The sequence below is a fragment of the Protomyctophum parallelum genome (genome assembly GCF_964188405.1).
Source record: "Protomyctophum parallelum genome assembly, chromosome: 20".
Taxonomy (NCBI): Eukaryota; Metazoa; Chordata; class Actinopteri; order Myctophiformes; family Myctophidae; genus Protomyctophum; species Protomyctophum parallelum.
In genome coordinates this window covers 14,925,571-14,943,989 of record NC_139718.1, presented here as the reverse complement: position 1 = coordinate 14,943,989, position 18,419 = coordinate 14,925,571, and the positions used below count along the sequence as shown (strand labels likewise).

The 18,419-nt window shown below is 44.4% G+C and overlaps 2 protein-coding genes across 2 annotated transcripts in view; one reads left to right on the top strand and one right to left on the bottom strand.

Moving 5' to 3' along the window:
- The window catches only part of LOC310877660 (ryanodine receptor 3), a gene marked incomplete at its 5' end in the record, with an annotated part of 230,555 nt that overhangs the window by 120,285 nt on the left and 91,851 nt on the right, over positions 1 to 18,419 (top strand). Inside the window, 6 exons of the mRNA XM_083791611.1 lie at positions 7,849 to 8,024; positions 10,762 to 10,859; positions 11,034 to 11,148; positions 12,448 to 12,577; positions 14,080 to 14,183; positions 15,202 to 15,337. Of these exons, the coding sequence (XP_083647737.1) occupies positions 7,849 to 8,024; positions 10,762 to 10,859; positions 11,034 to 11,148; positions 12,448 to 12,577; positions 14,080 to 14,183; positions 15,202 to 15,337 (759 nt within the window). The remainder of the gene's footprint in view (positions 1 to 7,848; positions 8,025 to 10,761; positions 10,860 to 11,033; positions 11,149 to 12,447; positions 12,578 to 14,079; positions 14,184 to 15,201; positions 15,338 to 18,419) is intronic.
- On the bottom strand, positions 15,836 to 17,266 carry LOC310878445 (F-box/WD repeat-containing protein 12-like; the record flags this gene model as incomplete). Its single annotated transcript, XM_083792774.1, has 1 exon — positions 15,836 to 17,266. One exon carries the CDS (start codon positions 17,264 to 17,266, stop codon positions 15,836 to 15,838), a length of 1,431 nt encoding a protein of 476 aa, XP_083648900.1.

The window sequence follows — 18,419 nt, the reverse complement described above, 5'->3', positions numbered from 1 at the left end:
ATAACCCTCTCTCTTTAACCGATTAGGACACACACACACACACTCACACACTCAAACACGAGTGCATGCACATACACAACACAAGCATCAGTATGTAGATTGCCAATTCAGTGTGGTTGCAGAGTGACTGCTAGAGCTGGGCGATACGACTTCAAATCAATATCCAGATTCATTCAAAATTTTGCCTCGATTACAGTGAATGAATGATAGTGAAAATAGCGATCCAGCTTGTAGATCGGCTGTTTTAGTTTTATTTTATTTTATATATAACTTTGTTTATTGGTTTTTTCACAGAAGCATTTTTTAAATACAGGAGTTGAAAAATAATAAATGGTGGCATTAACAGCTTCTCTTAAATAAACCCCACAAGTATGACATACAAGAGAAAACACATTGAATTTTCACCCCAAAGAAAAAAGACAACAGAAAACAAGACAAACAAACCTTAAATACAGGATCAGTAAAAGTTGAAAAAACAGTACACAACATCCTATAAACAATCATAGGTACATGACACATCCATAATCCGCATTACATCACAGCAATCCAATCACAGTATAGGCTACTTCTAAATCAAAAGTCCAGCAGACCTCACCCATCCCCAAGCAGAGACGGATTCAAATTCTGAATGAATTGAAAGAATGGACCCCATATCCTCCCAAACCTATCGGAAGAACCATTCAAGGAGAGTCTAATCTTCTCCAGTTTTACACAGTACAAGGTGTCCCTAATCCAATGAGTGTGAGAAGGGGAAATGGGCGATTTCCAGTTGATCAAGATTAGTCTCCTAGCTAACGGAGTGACAAAGGCCAAAACATCCCTCTCTGGTTTAGAGAGCGACGGTACTGAGGGGAAAACACCAAACAGAGCTCCCAAAGGTGTGGGCTCCACTCTTTGCCCGACTATCGTTGATAAGGAATTAAAGATATCGGTCCAATATTTGTGTAGAGAAGGGCAGAGCCAGAACGTATGGATGAGGTCTGCGGGAGCTTGCAGACATCTACGTATCACACTCAGGAGACACATTATTATAAATTCTAGACGACCTGGCCTTGGTGTAGTAGACACGGTGTAGTAATTTACATTGAATAAGAGCATGCCTCGCACAAATAGAGGACCCATGTACCCGATGTAGAATTGCATCCCAAACCTCCTCAGTTATCTCCTCTCCTATATCCCCCTCCCAACGAGCCTTTAAGGAATCCAAAGACTCCGGGCGCAAACAAATCAATCAAGTTTGATAATCTATTCAGATATTATTCAATGCATCGAGGCCAGCCTACTCAAACTATTATTTTTATTAGTATTATTAATATCCAGAATCACGCACGCACGCACGCACACACACACACACACACACACACACACACACACACACACACACACACACACACACACACACACACACACACACACACAGCAACCGATTGCAACGTTAGCTTGCTAGCCTAGCTATATGTGTTTACTGTTGATAGCTTTAGCTAGTTAGCTTATCGCTATGACAGCAACAAGTAGGATGTAATTGTATGCGGGCTTTGGCAACTGTCAACTTTAGCTTTCCATGTACATCGGATTCTTTATCTTACATAAAGAAATATGAGCGACCAGATACGTTAAAGAAGTTAACACAGCGTGGAGACAGAACTTGTCACAGAGAGAACGACACAGTGTACTGTCTGAGTGCTGCGCTGTGCGCTGCTCTGTCTGATTACTAACGGTGACGGGCTGACGGCCCCTCCCCTCCCTCAAGGCTCAGTTTGGAGGGGGCTGTACTCCCTTCTGAGCCTGTGTGTGGCTGGGGAGCATGGTCTCAACCAACGGGAAGACGGAGCGGGACAGTATCGATAGTATCGATACTATGGAAAAGTCATATCGAACCGTTTTATTTTTTCAGAATCGATATTTATCGATATATCGATATTTTCGACAACACTAGCTTCAAGTCCGGAACTTAGCCTTTAAGTGGTCATTGTCGTGTCAGAGGCCTGCCATCCATCTGTTGGTCATAATAAGAAGTGGACTGAACAATAGATGACAGTCAGGCATACCTCTCGCTGTTCTTTTTTTTTATATATTTTTTATCCCACGATTTTGTAACCCATTTTTCACCCCTGTGTCAATAATCTAATGTGATTCTGGGCTCTACACACCCTCCGCCAACCTGGGGAGAGCAACGGACTTAACTCATGCTTCCTTCATGCTTGAGTGTCCAAGTTGCTCCTTTACACCTGACAGGGGGGAGTTTCCCTGGTTGGACGTAGCGCGTGGAAGGAACACGTTATTCCAACCAGTTCCTTTCCCCTCCATCAGGCACCCCGGCTGGCCAGGGGGAGGCAGTTTAGAGACCAGGATTACTGCATGTTTTTGTGAGGGTACCTACCCTAGGGGACACGGGGAGAACATGCAAACTCCACACAGAAAGGTCCTTTCGCCAACCCCACCTTCGGTTATGGGCACTGATGACGTGGAGGAGGAAACACGCCGCCAGCACCCACAGCGCCCCGAGCTGGAATCGAACCCAGGACCTTCTAGCTGTGAGGCGACAGCACTACCAACTGTGCCACCGTGCCCCTGTTCTTTTGACCTTGAACATTGCAAGCCCTGCATTAATACAAATTTCAAATTACCCAGCTGGATAGGCTTTTTTAAATTATTATTATCTCCATTTATGACAGTGATATATTAATATATATTATCTTTAATAAAAAATCCCTTTCTCCCCTCTCTTATTACTATATCGCAATAAACGATAGTATCAATCAAAGTATCAATAATGACATCTCTTAATAATGATGACGCCTCTTTTATTGCTCGAGGAACTAATCATCCTTAATGAATCATATTAATCATGTTTAAAGTTCCATGTAACGCTCCAGAAAATGTGGTTCAGCTCTCAGCCAAATATCCTTGGCTAGTCATCATTAGACTCTGATTGGCTAGGCTGTAACAGTAACAAATCTGTGGCTGGTCTAAGGAGGCGTGTGGTTGGTCAGTTCATATGTCTGTCATGCATTTGTTTTGTTCTTAGTACAGCTTCTCTGTGTCACTGTGTGTATTCCCCTTTAACCTCGTAAACCTATTTTATTTTGCTATTAGCGAAAGTAGACGATCTACAAGCTCAGGCTGGTGCCGTGCGCTCGTATGTAGATGTGCTATTTTGACAGAACGTTGGCCTGTCATTGCCGGTTGTTTGCCTGTTATAATAGGGACACTAACGTAGGCTTGATGTGGTTAACAACTTCTCAATAGCGGCTCCCCAGACGTTAGATATCGACCACCTGGCAACATGCAAGACAAAGTCATCAGTCTTCTTAAAAGTGGTGTCGAGGAGCAAAAAAACCAAACTAAATGGAATGGAATGTGCTGCTGCCTGCCAGAATCTGATGCTAAAAGGCAATCTCTTGTCGCTTGACCCTCGTTGAGGAGCATAATAAGACCCACACGTTGGTCTCCAGGGAGCTGCGGGTAGATGAAAATAGAGGGGATTGTTGTGTTCTCCTTCTTCTCTGGCACCCCCCCCCCCAGAGAAGGAGAATGGCCGCCGTGTGACGGCTGATTGATTAGCGGCCTGCTCCATTTTGGCATCCAGGAGTTCAGTAATGTCACGTGTACTTTATGTGTTAACCGCTGGACCTTACCGTCTCCGTCGGGCGGAAACCTCACACAAAACTGCTAGTTTTGAATTTGGACTGTAATTCAAATTCAAAAGCGTCAAAAGCAGCAGATCCACAATTGTACATGCATTATTTTGTTTAGATTGTATTGTTCAACTTTTGCTTTGGCAATTTGGTATGTCTCATGCCAATAAAGCCCATTGAATTGAGTGGGCAACAGGGCACCAGAGAAGTCTGGTCACCTCAATGTGAAATTGGCAATTTTTCCCAAGATGTGATAAAGTTGTGAATAAAAGTATGCTTTTGAAAACAGTCTGACATAATGTAGACTATACATGATTTGAACAAGTACATCATTATCACACCTAAATCTACACTTGAAAAATGTGTTCATACCAAATAACTGGCTATAGACACTTATTGTTGAAATGTTAGGCTAAATATCAACTGTATAATCTTTTTTTTTCTTTTCTTTTTTTTAACATCTTAATATATTACATTGAGTTGACCAGACCTCTCAGGACATGGAGAGAGACAGCTGATTTAAACGAACGGAATTCATTACTGATAGAGAATGAAGGGAGGATTGTTTAATAAACCTTCTGACTTCCGTGTCAGAAGGTGCGCTGGAATTATGCCCCTGGAAAACAGCAGTAGAGCATGGCAGTTTGGTTACCACTGAGTGGGACATTCTGTGCACACACACACACACACACACACACACACACACACACACACACACACACACACACACATGTATACACAACTTGATTGATTGACGTGTGGTGCCAGTGGAACACCAACAGATTCAATAAAGCCAAACGGTAGATCAGGCCTTTGAAACGCAATCTCTTAATTGCTGTGCTTTTAAGGCAAGAGAGAAATCAATGGCATGCAAATGACTCGGTCCACCATGGCTCTGAGTCCTCAGTGACAGCTTTCTCTCTCGTGTGGCCTGTGACCCTGCTGTAAACAAATGCACACACACACACACACACACACACACACACACACGCACATGCTGTGGGGCTAATTGATGCTGCTTTAATTAAGCCTTGCGGGCAACCCACATGAGCTGTCCAAACAATGTGTCAGTTTCGCCTCAGAGACTGTGTGCAATTTACAATTTACAATTTACAATTTAGGCATTTAGCAGACGCTCTTAATCCAGAGCGATTTACATTTAAGCAAGAACAAAAGCATGGGAATACATCACATGAAAGCATTTATCATGAAACATGCGTAAGCTAAGAAAGTAACAGTGGAATATCTATATAATGAAACTATACATACACTATACATATAAACTATACATATTTACTACTATGCTATACATATGTACTATGGCGTGCTATGACTATATACAATACAATTATAGTGCTGTCTACATAACATATAAGTCTGTGTCAAATGCTATCTAAGTCAACAGAAATGCTATCTAAGGGGTTAGGGGTTAGGGTAAGTGCTATGGGCCATGATGGAGTCTGAAAAGGTGGGTTTTCAGGCAACGGTGGTGTGTGTGTGTGCGTGTGCGTGTGCGCGTGCGCGTGCACGTGTGCGTGTGCGCGTGTGCTCACGTGCTGTACAGTAGTTGGAGAGGATTGCTATTTTTGACCTCGGTAGATGATGGAGAAAGCGTGGATTCATCCCCTTAAATACATGGCTTCACTAAAGATGGGGAAGATTTCAAAGAGAATATAGATTATGGGGGGGGGGGGGGGGGTGGCCTTGATGCTTAGTTGGAATCCATCTAGTAACAGAAAGTTATTTGATCCCTGACACCGACCAGAGATAGATAGATAGACCTTTATTAACCCAGGCCCAGCGGGGGGGAATCTTTTCAATGGCAGCTTTGAGCTGGTGACGTGAGGGTGGCTGCTACTGCTACCGTACGGTACGGCTATAATGGTATAGGAATGAACAACACTAATGTTGGGACACTGTAGGTAATACAGCTGTGTGATGTGGAAGACGACTGGCTCCTTTCCAAGAGTCATCAACATGAAATAGACAACCTTTGGCTGGTAATTACTATTACCACGATGTACAACAGCTTAGCACCGTTGTATGCCTTTCATCACAGGTTTCTCGTACACTGTTAAAGAGGCATTTTGCAGCGGGAGACTGCACCTGCATTTCATAGCACATTTCACCCGAGTCGCTGTAGAGAAAGTATAGACACAGAGCCATTAATCAGGAGAATCAAGGTATAGTATAGACACAGTATAGACACAGAGCCATTCATCAGGAGAATCAGAGAAAGTATAGACACAGAGCCATTCATCAGGAGAATCAGAGAAAGTATAGACACAGAGCCATTCATCAGGAGAATCAGAGAAAGTATAGACACAGAGTCATTCATCAAGAGAATCAGAGAAAGTATAGACACAGAGTCATTCATCAGGAGAATCAGAGAAAGTATAGACACAGTATAGACACAGAGCCATTCATCAAGAGAATCAAGGAGGGTTTGTTTGTCACTCAACACATAAATGGAGTATGCATATCGTCCCTAATAATAACAAATAATGATAAATGGCCAATGCCATCATCACAAATTGAAGATGTCAGCACATTTGGGCAAGTGGGCATGGCCGTGTTAAGCCCAATGAGTGTTTTTTTTTTTGCAAAACTAATGCTTGGAATGGATTCAGCATCATGAAAAAACCCTAGTTTGACATGTCACATAAATTAGATAGAGATAGAGTTAGATAAAGCATGATTTTGCCTTCTATAGGGTGTTAATGGTATGGTCACATATTATGCCAATTATGAAAATTGCCCAAGATATGCAAGTTAGCATCCAGCAGTATCTCATCCATCCATCTATCCATCTTCAACCGCTTATCCGTAGTCGGGTCACGGAGGCAACAGCTCCACCAGAGTGCTCCAGACTTCCCTCTCCAGAGCAACATTAGTGACTTCCTCCTGGGGGATTCCGAGACGTTCCAAGGCCAGTGAGTCGATGTAATTCCTCCAACTGCGCCTTGGTCTGCACCGGGGTCTCCTCCCAGTATATTCCTCCCATTATATTCCTTAATCAAATATTTATTTCACCATTGACGATACAAGGCCAGGCAATGGCATCTTTGTATGTGCGTTCCTCGGCCACGCACGCGCGCAGACAGCATTACATTCACAGAAAACCACCCAATGATAGAACCACATAACCTTTCGATTAATTACGATTTGTTATTAAATGTTAAGTTTAACCGACTAATTTCTTAACGGCGATTAACAATTAACTATTAACATCCCCAGCAGGTATGATACACTTTTTTTTTAAGTAAGGATAATATTGTATGATATCTTCGGCAGCCGTGGGAAATGGGCAAGAAGCAGTGGAAAATATAATCAGGAAACCGTTGCAGGCCTCGAGCATGAGAGGAAGGAGTTAACCCATCTTTCCTTTTCTTGTAGACAGGACAGTAGGACAGGACAGCAGGCCCTTTTTCAAAATCTTTCAAGTATAAAATATTGTTAAAGTGGTTAAGCGGATTGTGATGCTATTATTAACTAATGTTACAATGCATGCGTGGTCTCCACCAGTAGTGGTAATCAAATATGTGACATTGCAATGAGTGATCACCCTGTTACTGTACATACTGTACAGACGTGCCTCCTGGCCCTTCATTCTGCTTCCTTTTCTTCCAGACATCCTCGCATCGGGGAAAACATCTGTGTCGTGTTAGATTTTAGCTAGCTATATATATATATATATATATTTATTTTTTTACTGAGAACTATTAATATTTTGAACATTGGTTTAGAGTTAGAACAGTGGTTCTCAAAAATATCAAATAGGCCTACAAGCTCACACCGCTGCACCTATCTCCATATTCAAACTTGTTTGCTTTGTCTTCCTGTAAATAAACCCAGGCTATGCCGAAGCCGAGATTTCTCGGGTTTAACGCTTGTACCCTTGTGTGGCAACACGAGAAATCTTGTGTTTCTCGTGTCAGGTTTGTAATCTGCTATTTTTGAACATTCATGAAAAATCTTGAATAATTTAGATTTTCTTATTTTTGTTTTTTTACACAAATATTCTCTTCTGGGGGTCCTTGGCACAAAAAGGTTTGATATCTACTGATTTAGAAGGCATTTGTAGGATCGGGCCTCAGGTCTAAACGCGTTAAAATATGGAGTTAAGAGGTTTCTGCCCGCGACAGCAGCAATGATATAATGTCTTTTATGAACTCTCCTCATTGCCGTTGTGTTGTCACTGATTACACAGCCAACCTGAAGGAGCTGATCTCACAGACCATGGTGAGCTGGGCCCAGGAGTGCCACATCCAGGACCCGGAGCTGGTCCGCAAGATGTTCAGCCTGCTGCGGAGGCAGTACGACAGCATCGGAGAGCTGCTGCGCGCCATGCGGAAGAGCTACACCATCAGCGCCTCCTCCGTTCAGGTAGAGGCTGGATTTAACCCATGTAGACCTGAGACCAGAGTCTACTAAATGTCTTCTGAATCAGGACACTAAGGGCGCTTTCACACCCAAAGTTCGCTTAGAAGGTCCGGATCAAGGACCAAGGACCAAATATTAGCATTTTGATTTTGGTCCGTTTGGCGTTCACACTGGACTTTGTAAAGCGTACCAAATATGTAAACAAATGACACGTGCATGGACATGTTAAGCGAACCAAATAGTGAGGGGGAAAAGAACATGAGGGGAAATCATTGTCTACAAATTTTGGGGCAACCTTCAGTCACACAGAGAGAAGAGAACAGCAACATGACAGGCAGCAACAACTTGCTATTGCATTCATTCATATTAATTATTTTATTAGCCAAATAAGAGCAACAGATGAACAGAAGAGTAGGTGTTTGAACAATAATGTGCTTGCTGACAATTCACGGAGATGTATAGCCTACAACAAGGTATCCCCGATAAAAAGGACTTTTCTTCCATGTACCTTAACCCGATTAGATATATATTTCTGCGCATCAAATCGGCGGGCATTTCCATGTCATCTTATGGTTTAAACTTGAAGGTGGTCAGTTAGTATTGAGCTTCAAGTCAGAACAGCTCCGCTGCAGCTAATTGAGTAATTGAGTTGACCTAGTTTTACGTCTTTTGCTATAGTGATCGTGATGTAATCAATGAATCATTTGGGACCACCTGTGTATAGCCTATTTAACATTAAATATTTCTCTGTCTCTCCCCCTCATGTACACACACACACACACACATGAAGACTCACATGCTTTGTCATAACTTGCGTGGCGGCGGCACATGCTTAAAATAAAACAGCCTGTCGGAGTGGACCAATAGCAGCTAGCTGCAGCCTCGCCAAAAGCCAAAAACAACGAAGCCTGTTTAGCAGAAAACACCTCCCGAGGCAACAGAACAGAGAAGACAAAAAAATATATATAGTTTGATTCACACCGTCAGCTTGTTCTTTTGTTGTTCTCACTGTCTTTGTCATTGCATCGCTTTGATTACGTTAATGGACTTCTGGTATCGTCGCATTATTATTAGTAGTCTATTTGAGAAAGCCCATCAAGTCAAGGGTTGCCTTTAGTCTTAAAGAAAGAGAATATTATAATGACTGTGCTGGCATTATATAGCCTACTGTATAGCCTAGGCTATACAAGTCAAGCATTATAGCCTATAGGCAATACTATTTTGATCAACTCACATCAATAATACCGGGTGAAAGAAATATGTCACATATTGTACAATAGCCTATGAAGTTAATATAGGCTATATTTAATGGTTTGCACTGCAATGACATGACAATGATCTGAAAAATGAATGAAAATCTATTGTGCCGTGCCGTCGCCCCGGATCGCACACAAATAAAATAAATTGCCAAGACCACTAACATTTTATTTAGGCATATCTCGCTCATTTCTTATGCGATTTTTAAAATTTAAATATCACCATAATCCTTGGGAACTCTACTTTCAATTGGGGTTGTCAGCCAAGACTGTATTGTCTTCCAATCTAACGATATAGTCACATTACGCACAGGTGCGCACAGGGGCTGCATGCGTCTTCCTATGCTGTCATTACGAGAGAGAGAGAGAGAGAGAGAGAGCGAGCGCATAGTCTGATATAGGCTATATTAAAGGCCTGTAGATATAATTGCTTGCATGCGCTGAGAGAGAGAGAGAGATGCGCTCCAAATTTACCATACCGTACATACCATTCCGTGTACATCTGTACAACTTGTACATCTGTTATTTTTGCGCATGTGAACCACGCTGCCATTACATTTGCGCTGCGCAGTGCGCCTCGACATATATGCGTCTACTATTAAAATCAGACTGTCAGCTCAATAGTGATCCCCGTAAAAAAGACATGCTTTTATAACTAATTATTAATGCAGCCTCACAACTGCCGACGCCCGACGGCTATTTTGGCTATCGTACTGTATTTGGTCCTCTATAAAGTCCGAATGCGTTCACACCAGTAACGAACCGCACCGTGGTTCGTTTGGAAGCGAACCGAGTTCGGCCTTTTTTAGCGGACCATGGTTCGTTTCTTTGATCCGCACCAGAGTTCGTATGCACGTTCACACCAACCGAACCAAAGGGGTAAGCGGACCATGGTTCGTTTAAAACGAACCAAACATGTCCGGTGTGAAAGCGCCCTAAATCAACAAACGACTGTCAACGTAAAACTATAATGGTGGAGAAATGTTTGTCGACTACCTTTTTTCACCAAGGTTAAAACTAAATTAGAAAAACAAGCTTTGATGACTGAAACTAAGACTACATAAAAACTAGACTAAAGTATTAGGGTGACGGTCGAAAACAGGCAGTGGATCCTACTGGTTCACCCATCTAAGCACCCGACAGCGATACGTATCACGATACATGGTTGACGATACGATACATGGACGATATTGGTTCATTATGGCGATCCGATACGATTCAATGATTTGAAATCGATACAGTAGCTATTTAAAATACATACCACGCACAGAAATGTAGTATTGATACAATCGATTATTTGCATGGCAAAACGATTCGATACCGATTATTTGCATAGCAAAACGATACGATACATAGTTAATGTTGCTGTTTTCATTTCGATATACTTTGATTCTTGAAATTAAAATCGTTTTTTCGATGCAGTTGCTACATCGTTACACCCCTAATAATTATACTAAATCAAAATTTGCTGTCAAAATCAACAGGACACCATCCAGCTGCTGGCGTCGCTGGGGCAGATCCGCTCGCTGCTGTCTGTGCGCATGGGCAAGGAGGAGGAGAAACTGATGATCGACGGCCTGGGGTAAGGTGGTTGTTGTGGCTTTGAATGATTGGTTGTACAGCAGTGGCTACCAAATATTTAAGCCCGTGACCCAATAGAGAATTTGAATTTGTGTACTTGTGTGTGTGTGTGTGTGTGTGTGTGTGTGTGTGTGTGTGTGTGTGTGTGTGTGTGCGTGTGCGTGTTCCCACCTAGTGACATCATGAACAACAAGGTGTTCTACCAACACCCCAACCTGATGAGGGTGCTGGGCATGCACGAGACTGTCATGGAGGTCATGGTCAATGTTCTGGGCGGTGACAAGTCACAGGTATACTATTTCCTTTTTTTCCCCCACAGCCACAGAGCTTCAGTGGCTGCCAGGCCAGGGACAGGACACCCAAAATCACGTTTTCTTAGAATTTAACAAAAAATAGCAATGAGCAATGATCTAGTACAATTCTCTCATATGCTTCTGGTTTGCTATTTTGGTTGCTGTGTGTTTCCTGGTTTCTGGGTGAAAAGACATATTGTGCACCACTCGATTTCTGCGATGTGACGTAGGCATATCTAATTATTAGTCATTCGTATCTATGTTTGTTTCATATTGAAGTTAGTGTGCATAATGCACACCACTGACGGCGGAGGTTGCCTGCATGCAAGGAACCAATCTGCTCATTGGGAGCATTTAGAGGTTCAGTGTATTCGATTCAAATTAAATCTAATGTATTTATAGCTTGTTGGCCTACAGTGCGTGCTGTACCGAACATGTCATACCGGTAATAAACGTGGACATACACGAGACATACAAGTCAAAGGGTCCCCTTTGAGTAACAAAGGGCGCCTCAAGCCTGAAACGGCTGATCCGGTGCTTCACAGGTACAAGGACCAAGGAGTTGCATAAGGAGACATTTAGAGCATTTTATTAGGTGCTAAAGTTTACAAAGACTAACGTTTCGACCCTTTGAGTCTCCTACCGGAAACACAGCTGGTCATCAAATGATTGGAATAGGAATACATTTAAAAAAAGCAGAAAGTGTTACTTAATACTTAATGAACACCCACCAGTTCATAAGTATACCTGATTCTCACCTTAGCACCACCCACCTGAACTGAAGCCACACCCACAGCTGTTTTTGTTTGATAAGGTGGGAGGGGTTAAGGAAGGGGATGATTTTAGTGTGTCACTAAAGTGGTGTATTTCGATTGGGCTTTCAGCATTCAGGAAGAAACCAAAAACACACAAGGAAGACATATTTCTATTTGACTAATATAACCACACCCAGGGGTAGAGTAATGTTAACTCCGTAGACACAATATAACTCTGTCTGTGTTTTTATTTCTTTACTGCACAGCTGCCGCCCTTTGCCAATTTATGTACTGTTCTTTATGAACTTTTAATCTTTTAAACCAATGACCTCTTCCTACAGGAAAGGATTCCATATAAGCCTTCTGGCTTCTTCCTTTCCTTGCATTGTATTTTTTGTTTCTTTGATATGTTATTGTCTATTTTTTGTACCACATGCTAAATAAATAAACCTAAACCTAAACAATACACACATACAAAACAGGAAAAAAAAGTACAAAACCATCTTTAAACCTCACAGTCTGTCTGGTGTCTCTGCAGGAAATCGCCTTCCCCAAGATGGTGGCCAGCTGCTGCCGTTTCCTCTGCTACTTCTGCCGGATCAGCAGACAGAACCAGAAGGCCATGTTCGACCACCTCAGCTACCTGCTGGAGAACAGCAGTGTGGGACTAGGTGGGTATACACCTCAGCTACCTGTTAGAGAACAGCATTGTGGGACTAGGTGGGTATACAGCTACCTGTTAGAGAACAGCAGTGTGGGACTAGGTGGGTATACAGCTACCTGTTAGAGAACAGCAGTGTGGGACTAGGTGGGTATACACCTCAGCTACCTGTTAGAGAACAGCAGTGTGGGACTAGGTGGGTATACAGCTACCTGTTAGAGAACAGCAGTGTGGGACTAGGTGGGTATACAGCTACCTGTTAGAGAACAGCAGTGTGGGACTAGGTGGGTATACACCTCAGCTACCTGTTAGAGAACAGCAGTGTGGGACTAGGTGGGTATACACCTCAGCTACCTGTTAGAGAACAGCAGTGTGGGACTAGGTGGGTATACACCTCAGCTACCTGTTAGAGAACAGCAGTGTGGGACTAGGTGGGTATACAGCTACCTGTTAGAGAACAGCAGTGTGGGACTAGGTGGGTATACAGCTACCTGTTAGAGAACTGCAGTGTGGGACTAGGTGGGTATACACCTCAGCTACCTGTTAGAGAACAGCAGTGTGGGACTAGGTGGGTATACACCTCAGCTACCTGTTAGAGAACAACATTGTGGGACTAGGTGGGTATACAGCTACCTGTTAGAGAACAGCAGTGTGGGACTAGGTGGGTATACAGCTACCTGTTAGAGAACAGCAGTGTGGGACTAGGTGGGTATACAGCTACCTGTTAGAGAACAGCAGTGTGGGACTAGGTGGGTATACAGCTACCTGTTAGAGAACAGCAGTGTGGGACTAGGTGGGTATACAGCTACCTGTTAGAGAACAGCAGTGTGGGACTAGGTGGGTATACAGCTACCTGTTAGAGAACAGCAGTGTGGGACTAGGTGGGTATACAGCTACCTGTTAGAGAACAGCAGTGTGGGACTAGGTGGGTATACAGCTACCTGTTAGAGAACAGCAGTGTGGGACTAGGTGGGTATACAGCTACCGCGCGCACACAGGCCTTGATTACGTACCGACTAAAACTATGACGGAAAAATGTTCGTTAATTATGTACTTTTATCACAGAGGAAAACTAAATAATAACTAAATAAAAAACTAAGCTATGAGATTGTTGACTAAAACTAAGACGAAATATATTGACAGTTCCGTCAACAAATATAAACTATAGACTAAAATGTTAGGGGGGAATAGAACTAAGAACTAAAAGACAAGCCATTTTATGCTGCATGCTGAAAATATAATCTTCTGTTAGTTTTATCCTTTGAATTTTCCTCTGGAGTCGCTGCCCAATTGAATGTGGATAACAGGATATTGGCCCGTTTGGTCCACCCTCAGCCCTCCTCTTCCGGTGGGGCGCCTGTTTGAATGTTTTCATTCCCACTAACAACCGTGTATACACACACGCCCATGCTCATGGCCACAGATTCGGTAGGACAGCTCTGAATCTGTCCTTGAGAGATTACTACTAGCCTGCTATGATGCGTCTACGCATTCACATGTTTTGTATCGCAGCCTCCCCGGCTATGAGGGGTTCCACCCCGCTGGACGTGGCTGCTTCCTCAGTGATGGACAACAACGGTCTGGCGCTGGCCCTGGAGGAACCTGATCTAGACAAGGTAGGAAGATACTGCTTTAACGTCTGTTTTACATTCAAGTGGCAATAGATACGTTCCGTATGAAAAAAGCAGCCTTTATTAGCCCTTTTTCAGTCTCTATGTTTTGAATTTCACCAATCCCAAATGTTCTAGTTAAGTCTAAATAAATTAAGGGGGCAAGGTGGCGCTGTCGCCTCACAGCTAGAAGGTCCTGGGCTCGATTCCTGCTCTGGGCATCAGTGCCCATACCCTAACCTGACGCTGCCAGATCCAAGAAGCTTGCTACACAAATTTGTTTCACAGCTTATTGGGATCTGGGATCTCGGAAGCAAATTCGATGACGGGGCTGTTCCTTTTTTTCAAGATACTTGGTAGATGATTGGATGGGACCACCGTGTGGGCGTGCAAACACAACCAATCATATTGACGTGTCTATATAGCTTCACATCCGGTTTCGCACATATCCCGCCCTTAGCTCACGCTGATTGGTTCGGTACGGAGCGGATCGGTGTTAGTTGAACTCCCTGAGAGATCCCAGATGGTTGCTGTGTTGGGGAACATGGTTACCCAATACCGCCCCCATCTGGCAGCGTCAAGTTACGCATACCCTAGGTGGGGTTGGAAAAAGGGCCTTTCTGTGTGGAGTTTGCATGTTCTCCCCGTGTCCCCTAGGGTAGGTAACCTCACAAAAAACATGTTGTAATCCTGGTCTCTAAACTGCCCTCCCCCTGGCCAGCCTGATGGAGGGGAAAGTAACTGGTTGGAATAACATGTTCCTATCACGTGCTACGTCCAACCGGGAAAGCTCCCCCCTCAGGTGAAAAGAAGCGGCCTGGACTCCTCATGCATTGAAAGAAACATGAGGTCAGTCCGTTGCTCTCCCCAGGTTGGCAGAGGGAGTGTAGCGCCCAGGATAACAGTAGACAATTGACACTCCAATCTAAATCAATTGGAATTTGGAAGTAATTTCAAATTGACGAGGACCAATGAAGGCCACGCTAGAAGTATGTAACGCTGTGATATTATTGCACACCTGCAGGTGGTGACCTATTTGGCGGGCTGTGGTCTTCAGAGCTGCCCCATGTTGCTGGCTAAAGGCTACCCAGACATCGGCTGGAATCCCATCGAAGGAGAACGCTACCTCTCCTTCCTGCGTTTTGCTGTGTTTGTTAATGGTATTGCCATGTTTTTTCTCACTATTTTCCACAGACAGACAGACAGACAGACAAGAGTATAAAGAGTATAGAGAGATAGACAACTTTAAGCCGAACAAGCTCCCTGGGAGTCTGCTTTTTATTTATTAGTGTGGGCAACCAGACTATACGTTATAGTCACACTTTATTGTTCTTCCGGAGTAACCTACCTAACTTCCGCTGTGATTGGCCGAGCTTTGTATAACATTTGTAGTAGCTAATTGGCTGTTGTTGGTTACGTAACCAATCTATGTGTGCGGAAACCACACTTTGCAATTTTTCAAGATTGAGACTTTTCTAGTTAATTTTAATTAATATTATTGTCTCCACCAGGCCGAAGGCATGGGGAGAGTCAGTGGATAGTGCAAATGTCAGTAGTGCCATTATGTTTTCCATTCGTGTGGTGCTTTTGGGCCTCAAAACCGACGCACCTGCTTGTATTAGTAAGTCGAGTGTGCGGAAGTCCCTCCTCAATGGTCCTCAGGAGGTGAAAGAGTAAGCTTTCAGGACATCTTTCCCGTCGTTGCCTTCTGCTACGGCCACAATGCTGGAGTAGTCGCAGGCCACATGGCTGAAGCCCCTGTACATAGTGTGGGAACCTCCGAGTAAGTGATATCGGTCTATAGGGGTTAGGTCATCTTCTCCCTTCTGGTCTTTCCACGTGTACACTCTTAAAGAAAGGTCCCGACACGCAGCCACCACACGGAAGCTATCCACAGATATGGACGAAACATTCGCAGATAGGAATTCCACGTTGATGCCCAACTCCAAATAACAGGCCCAGACGTCTTGGTGATCCGCCATCACAAGCGTGTCGCCTCCCTTGGCCTCCAGCAGGACGTTGTGTGGAGATCGATTCCCCGGCAGGCCAACGGACATCCCATGCTGCACCACCTGTATCTCTGACTTGTATCTGGAGGCCTTCATGCTGACGTCCAGCACAGTGACGGCTCCATGGTCATCCACCTGGTGGACGACAGCCAGTCTAGCAGGCTTGGTGGGCATAAAGACAGCAGAGTGGAACCCTTGGACCGGCAGACACTGGCTCAGAGGATCTTCCTCCGAAGATGGATTGATCAAACTGGCAGCAGAAATCACCATTGGACTCGCACCATGGTTGTCTTTGGTTCCTGCCAATATCCATTTCTTGTCGGGAGAAGCTAGCAGAACGTTGACATTGAAGGACTCGCACACCACTAGACTGGACGTTTTGGACCACTCGGGACCCGTTAGTGTGTGCAGTGATCCTTGTGCGGTGCCTACAAAGAGAAAGCAGCGGTCTTTAAACGTGTATGGTAGTAATGTGCAGTGTGAAGATGATGAGGTGTGGTATGACGCCATTCCCACTCCTGTCTGAGCCTGCCAGCTCTTGATAAGCCCTGAGGAGTCGGATGTAATCACTAGTCCATGCTCTCTGTCACTGACGATGCTTGTCAAAGGACAAGCATTGTGCATGGCACTGTGCCACAACTCCACCCCAGTTCTCACATCCCACGCTCGCACTGTCCCATCAGTTGAGGCACTGCAGATGGTGCTACAGAAACTCCAGGGCTCCGTAGCGGTGGGTGTGTTCTTCTCCAGGTACACCAAACCAACCACTCTGCCTGTGTGACCCCTCAGGCCTTTGCAGGTGTAGTCGCAGCCGGACCGGCCCTGTGCCATCTTGCTCTCCAAGTGGGAGCGACGCAGGTAGTACCTCTTCCACGCGTCCCTCATGTGTTCACTGTCCACCACAGCGATGTTACAGAAGCCCCAGCGCTGGAGGCACAACTTCCTCCATAACCAAGGAGTCTGTGCAGCTTCGAGCCAATCCTTACAAACACTTGAGACGTTGATCAAATCTTCCACATTTAGGAATGTAAAAATGTGGATAAGGCAATCACTGCCTAATATCGCAATTTCACTGTCCATATTGGGATGGAAGTCAGCATGTAAGACAAACGACACAAGTAAGACATGCTGAGCTTAACTAAGCAACCGATGATGTCATATTGATGATGTCAGTAGACAAATCACTCAAACATGGACGGCCTGCGCTAGGCTTGCACTGCAACGGTTTATGTTGTGTGCGACGGCAGACCAAAGCAACACTTGACTGCCATTGATGCACCTGGACGTCAGACCAAATCAACATTTAACTGCCATTTGGTCTGCCTGGATGGCAGACATTTGACTGCCCAAATCAACTCTTGACAGCGTGAGGCAGATTTGTTGGTTTGGTTTCTGTGGTTTCTGTGGATCTCTGCAGTCATGTTGATGTTGTCATATTGATGAGGTCATGGTGTAGAGACAAATGGCTCAAACATGGACGGCTTGTGCTAGTCATGATTTCTAGGCTTTCACTGTAACGGTTTATGTTGGTACAGCAGACATAATGAAGTGACATTACTCCGGTAGAGTGTCTCAGCCCTGCGGTCGCTCCTCACCTATATTAAGGCGTCTTACTGGTAAAGTAAGAGAGTGGCGACACTAGCGTTGACTCCCATTGTAACAATGGAATGCGGAAGTGCTCATTCTATCTCAATGGGATAGTTCCAGCCATAGGAGCAATGTTTGGAACTATAGCCTATAGGCACCCGCTTTGCGGAAAGATCAAAGAGTGTCGCTACTCTCCTACTCTACCCTCTGGGTCAGCCTACATACAGTAAGGTTTATGTTGGGTGATGTCAGCCCTCAGCTCCTGGTCAGTCTACACACAGTATGAAGGTATGAATTGCCGTTAGACTTTCCACTTCACCTTAGAGATATTTGTACCAAGTGATTTACCAAAGAGAGATAAAGATAGGGACAGAGACAGGGCCTTGCAGAGAGCACTGAGGGGGCAGGGCCACTCGATCCTCTGTAGGTTTACACTCTATAACATTCGACCAATGAAACCCTTCCTCACCCAGGACTCAGCCCAGCTCCTTATCCAGACATCAGTCATATCAAAACTTGACTATTGCAACTCCCTCCTTATTGGCCTACCGGCATGCGCACTTAAGCCTCTCCAATTGATCCAAAATGCCGCAGCTCGCTTGGTCTTCAACCAGCCAAAATCCTCACGTCTCCCCGCTTCTCCGCT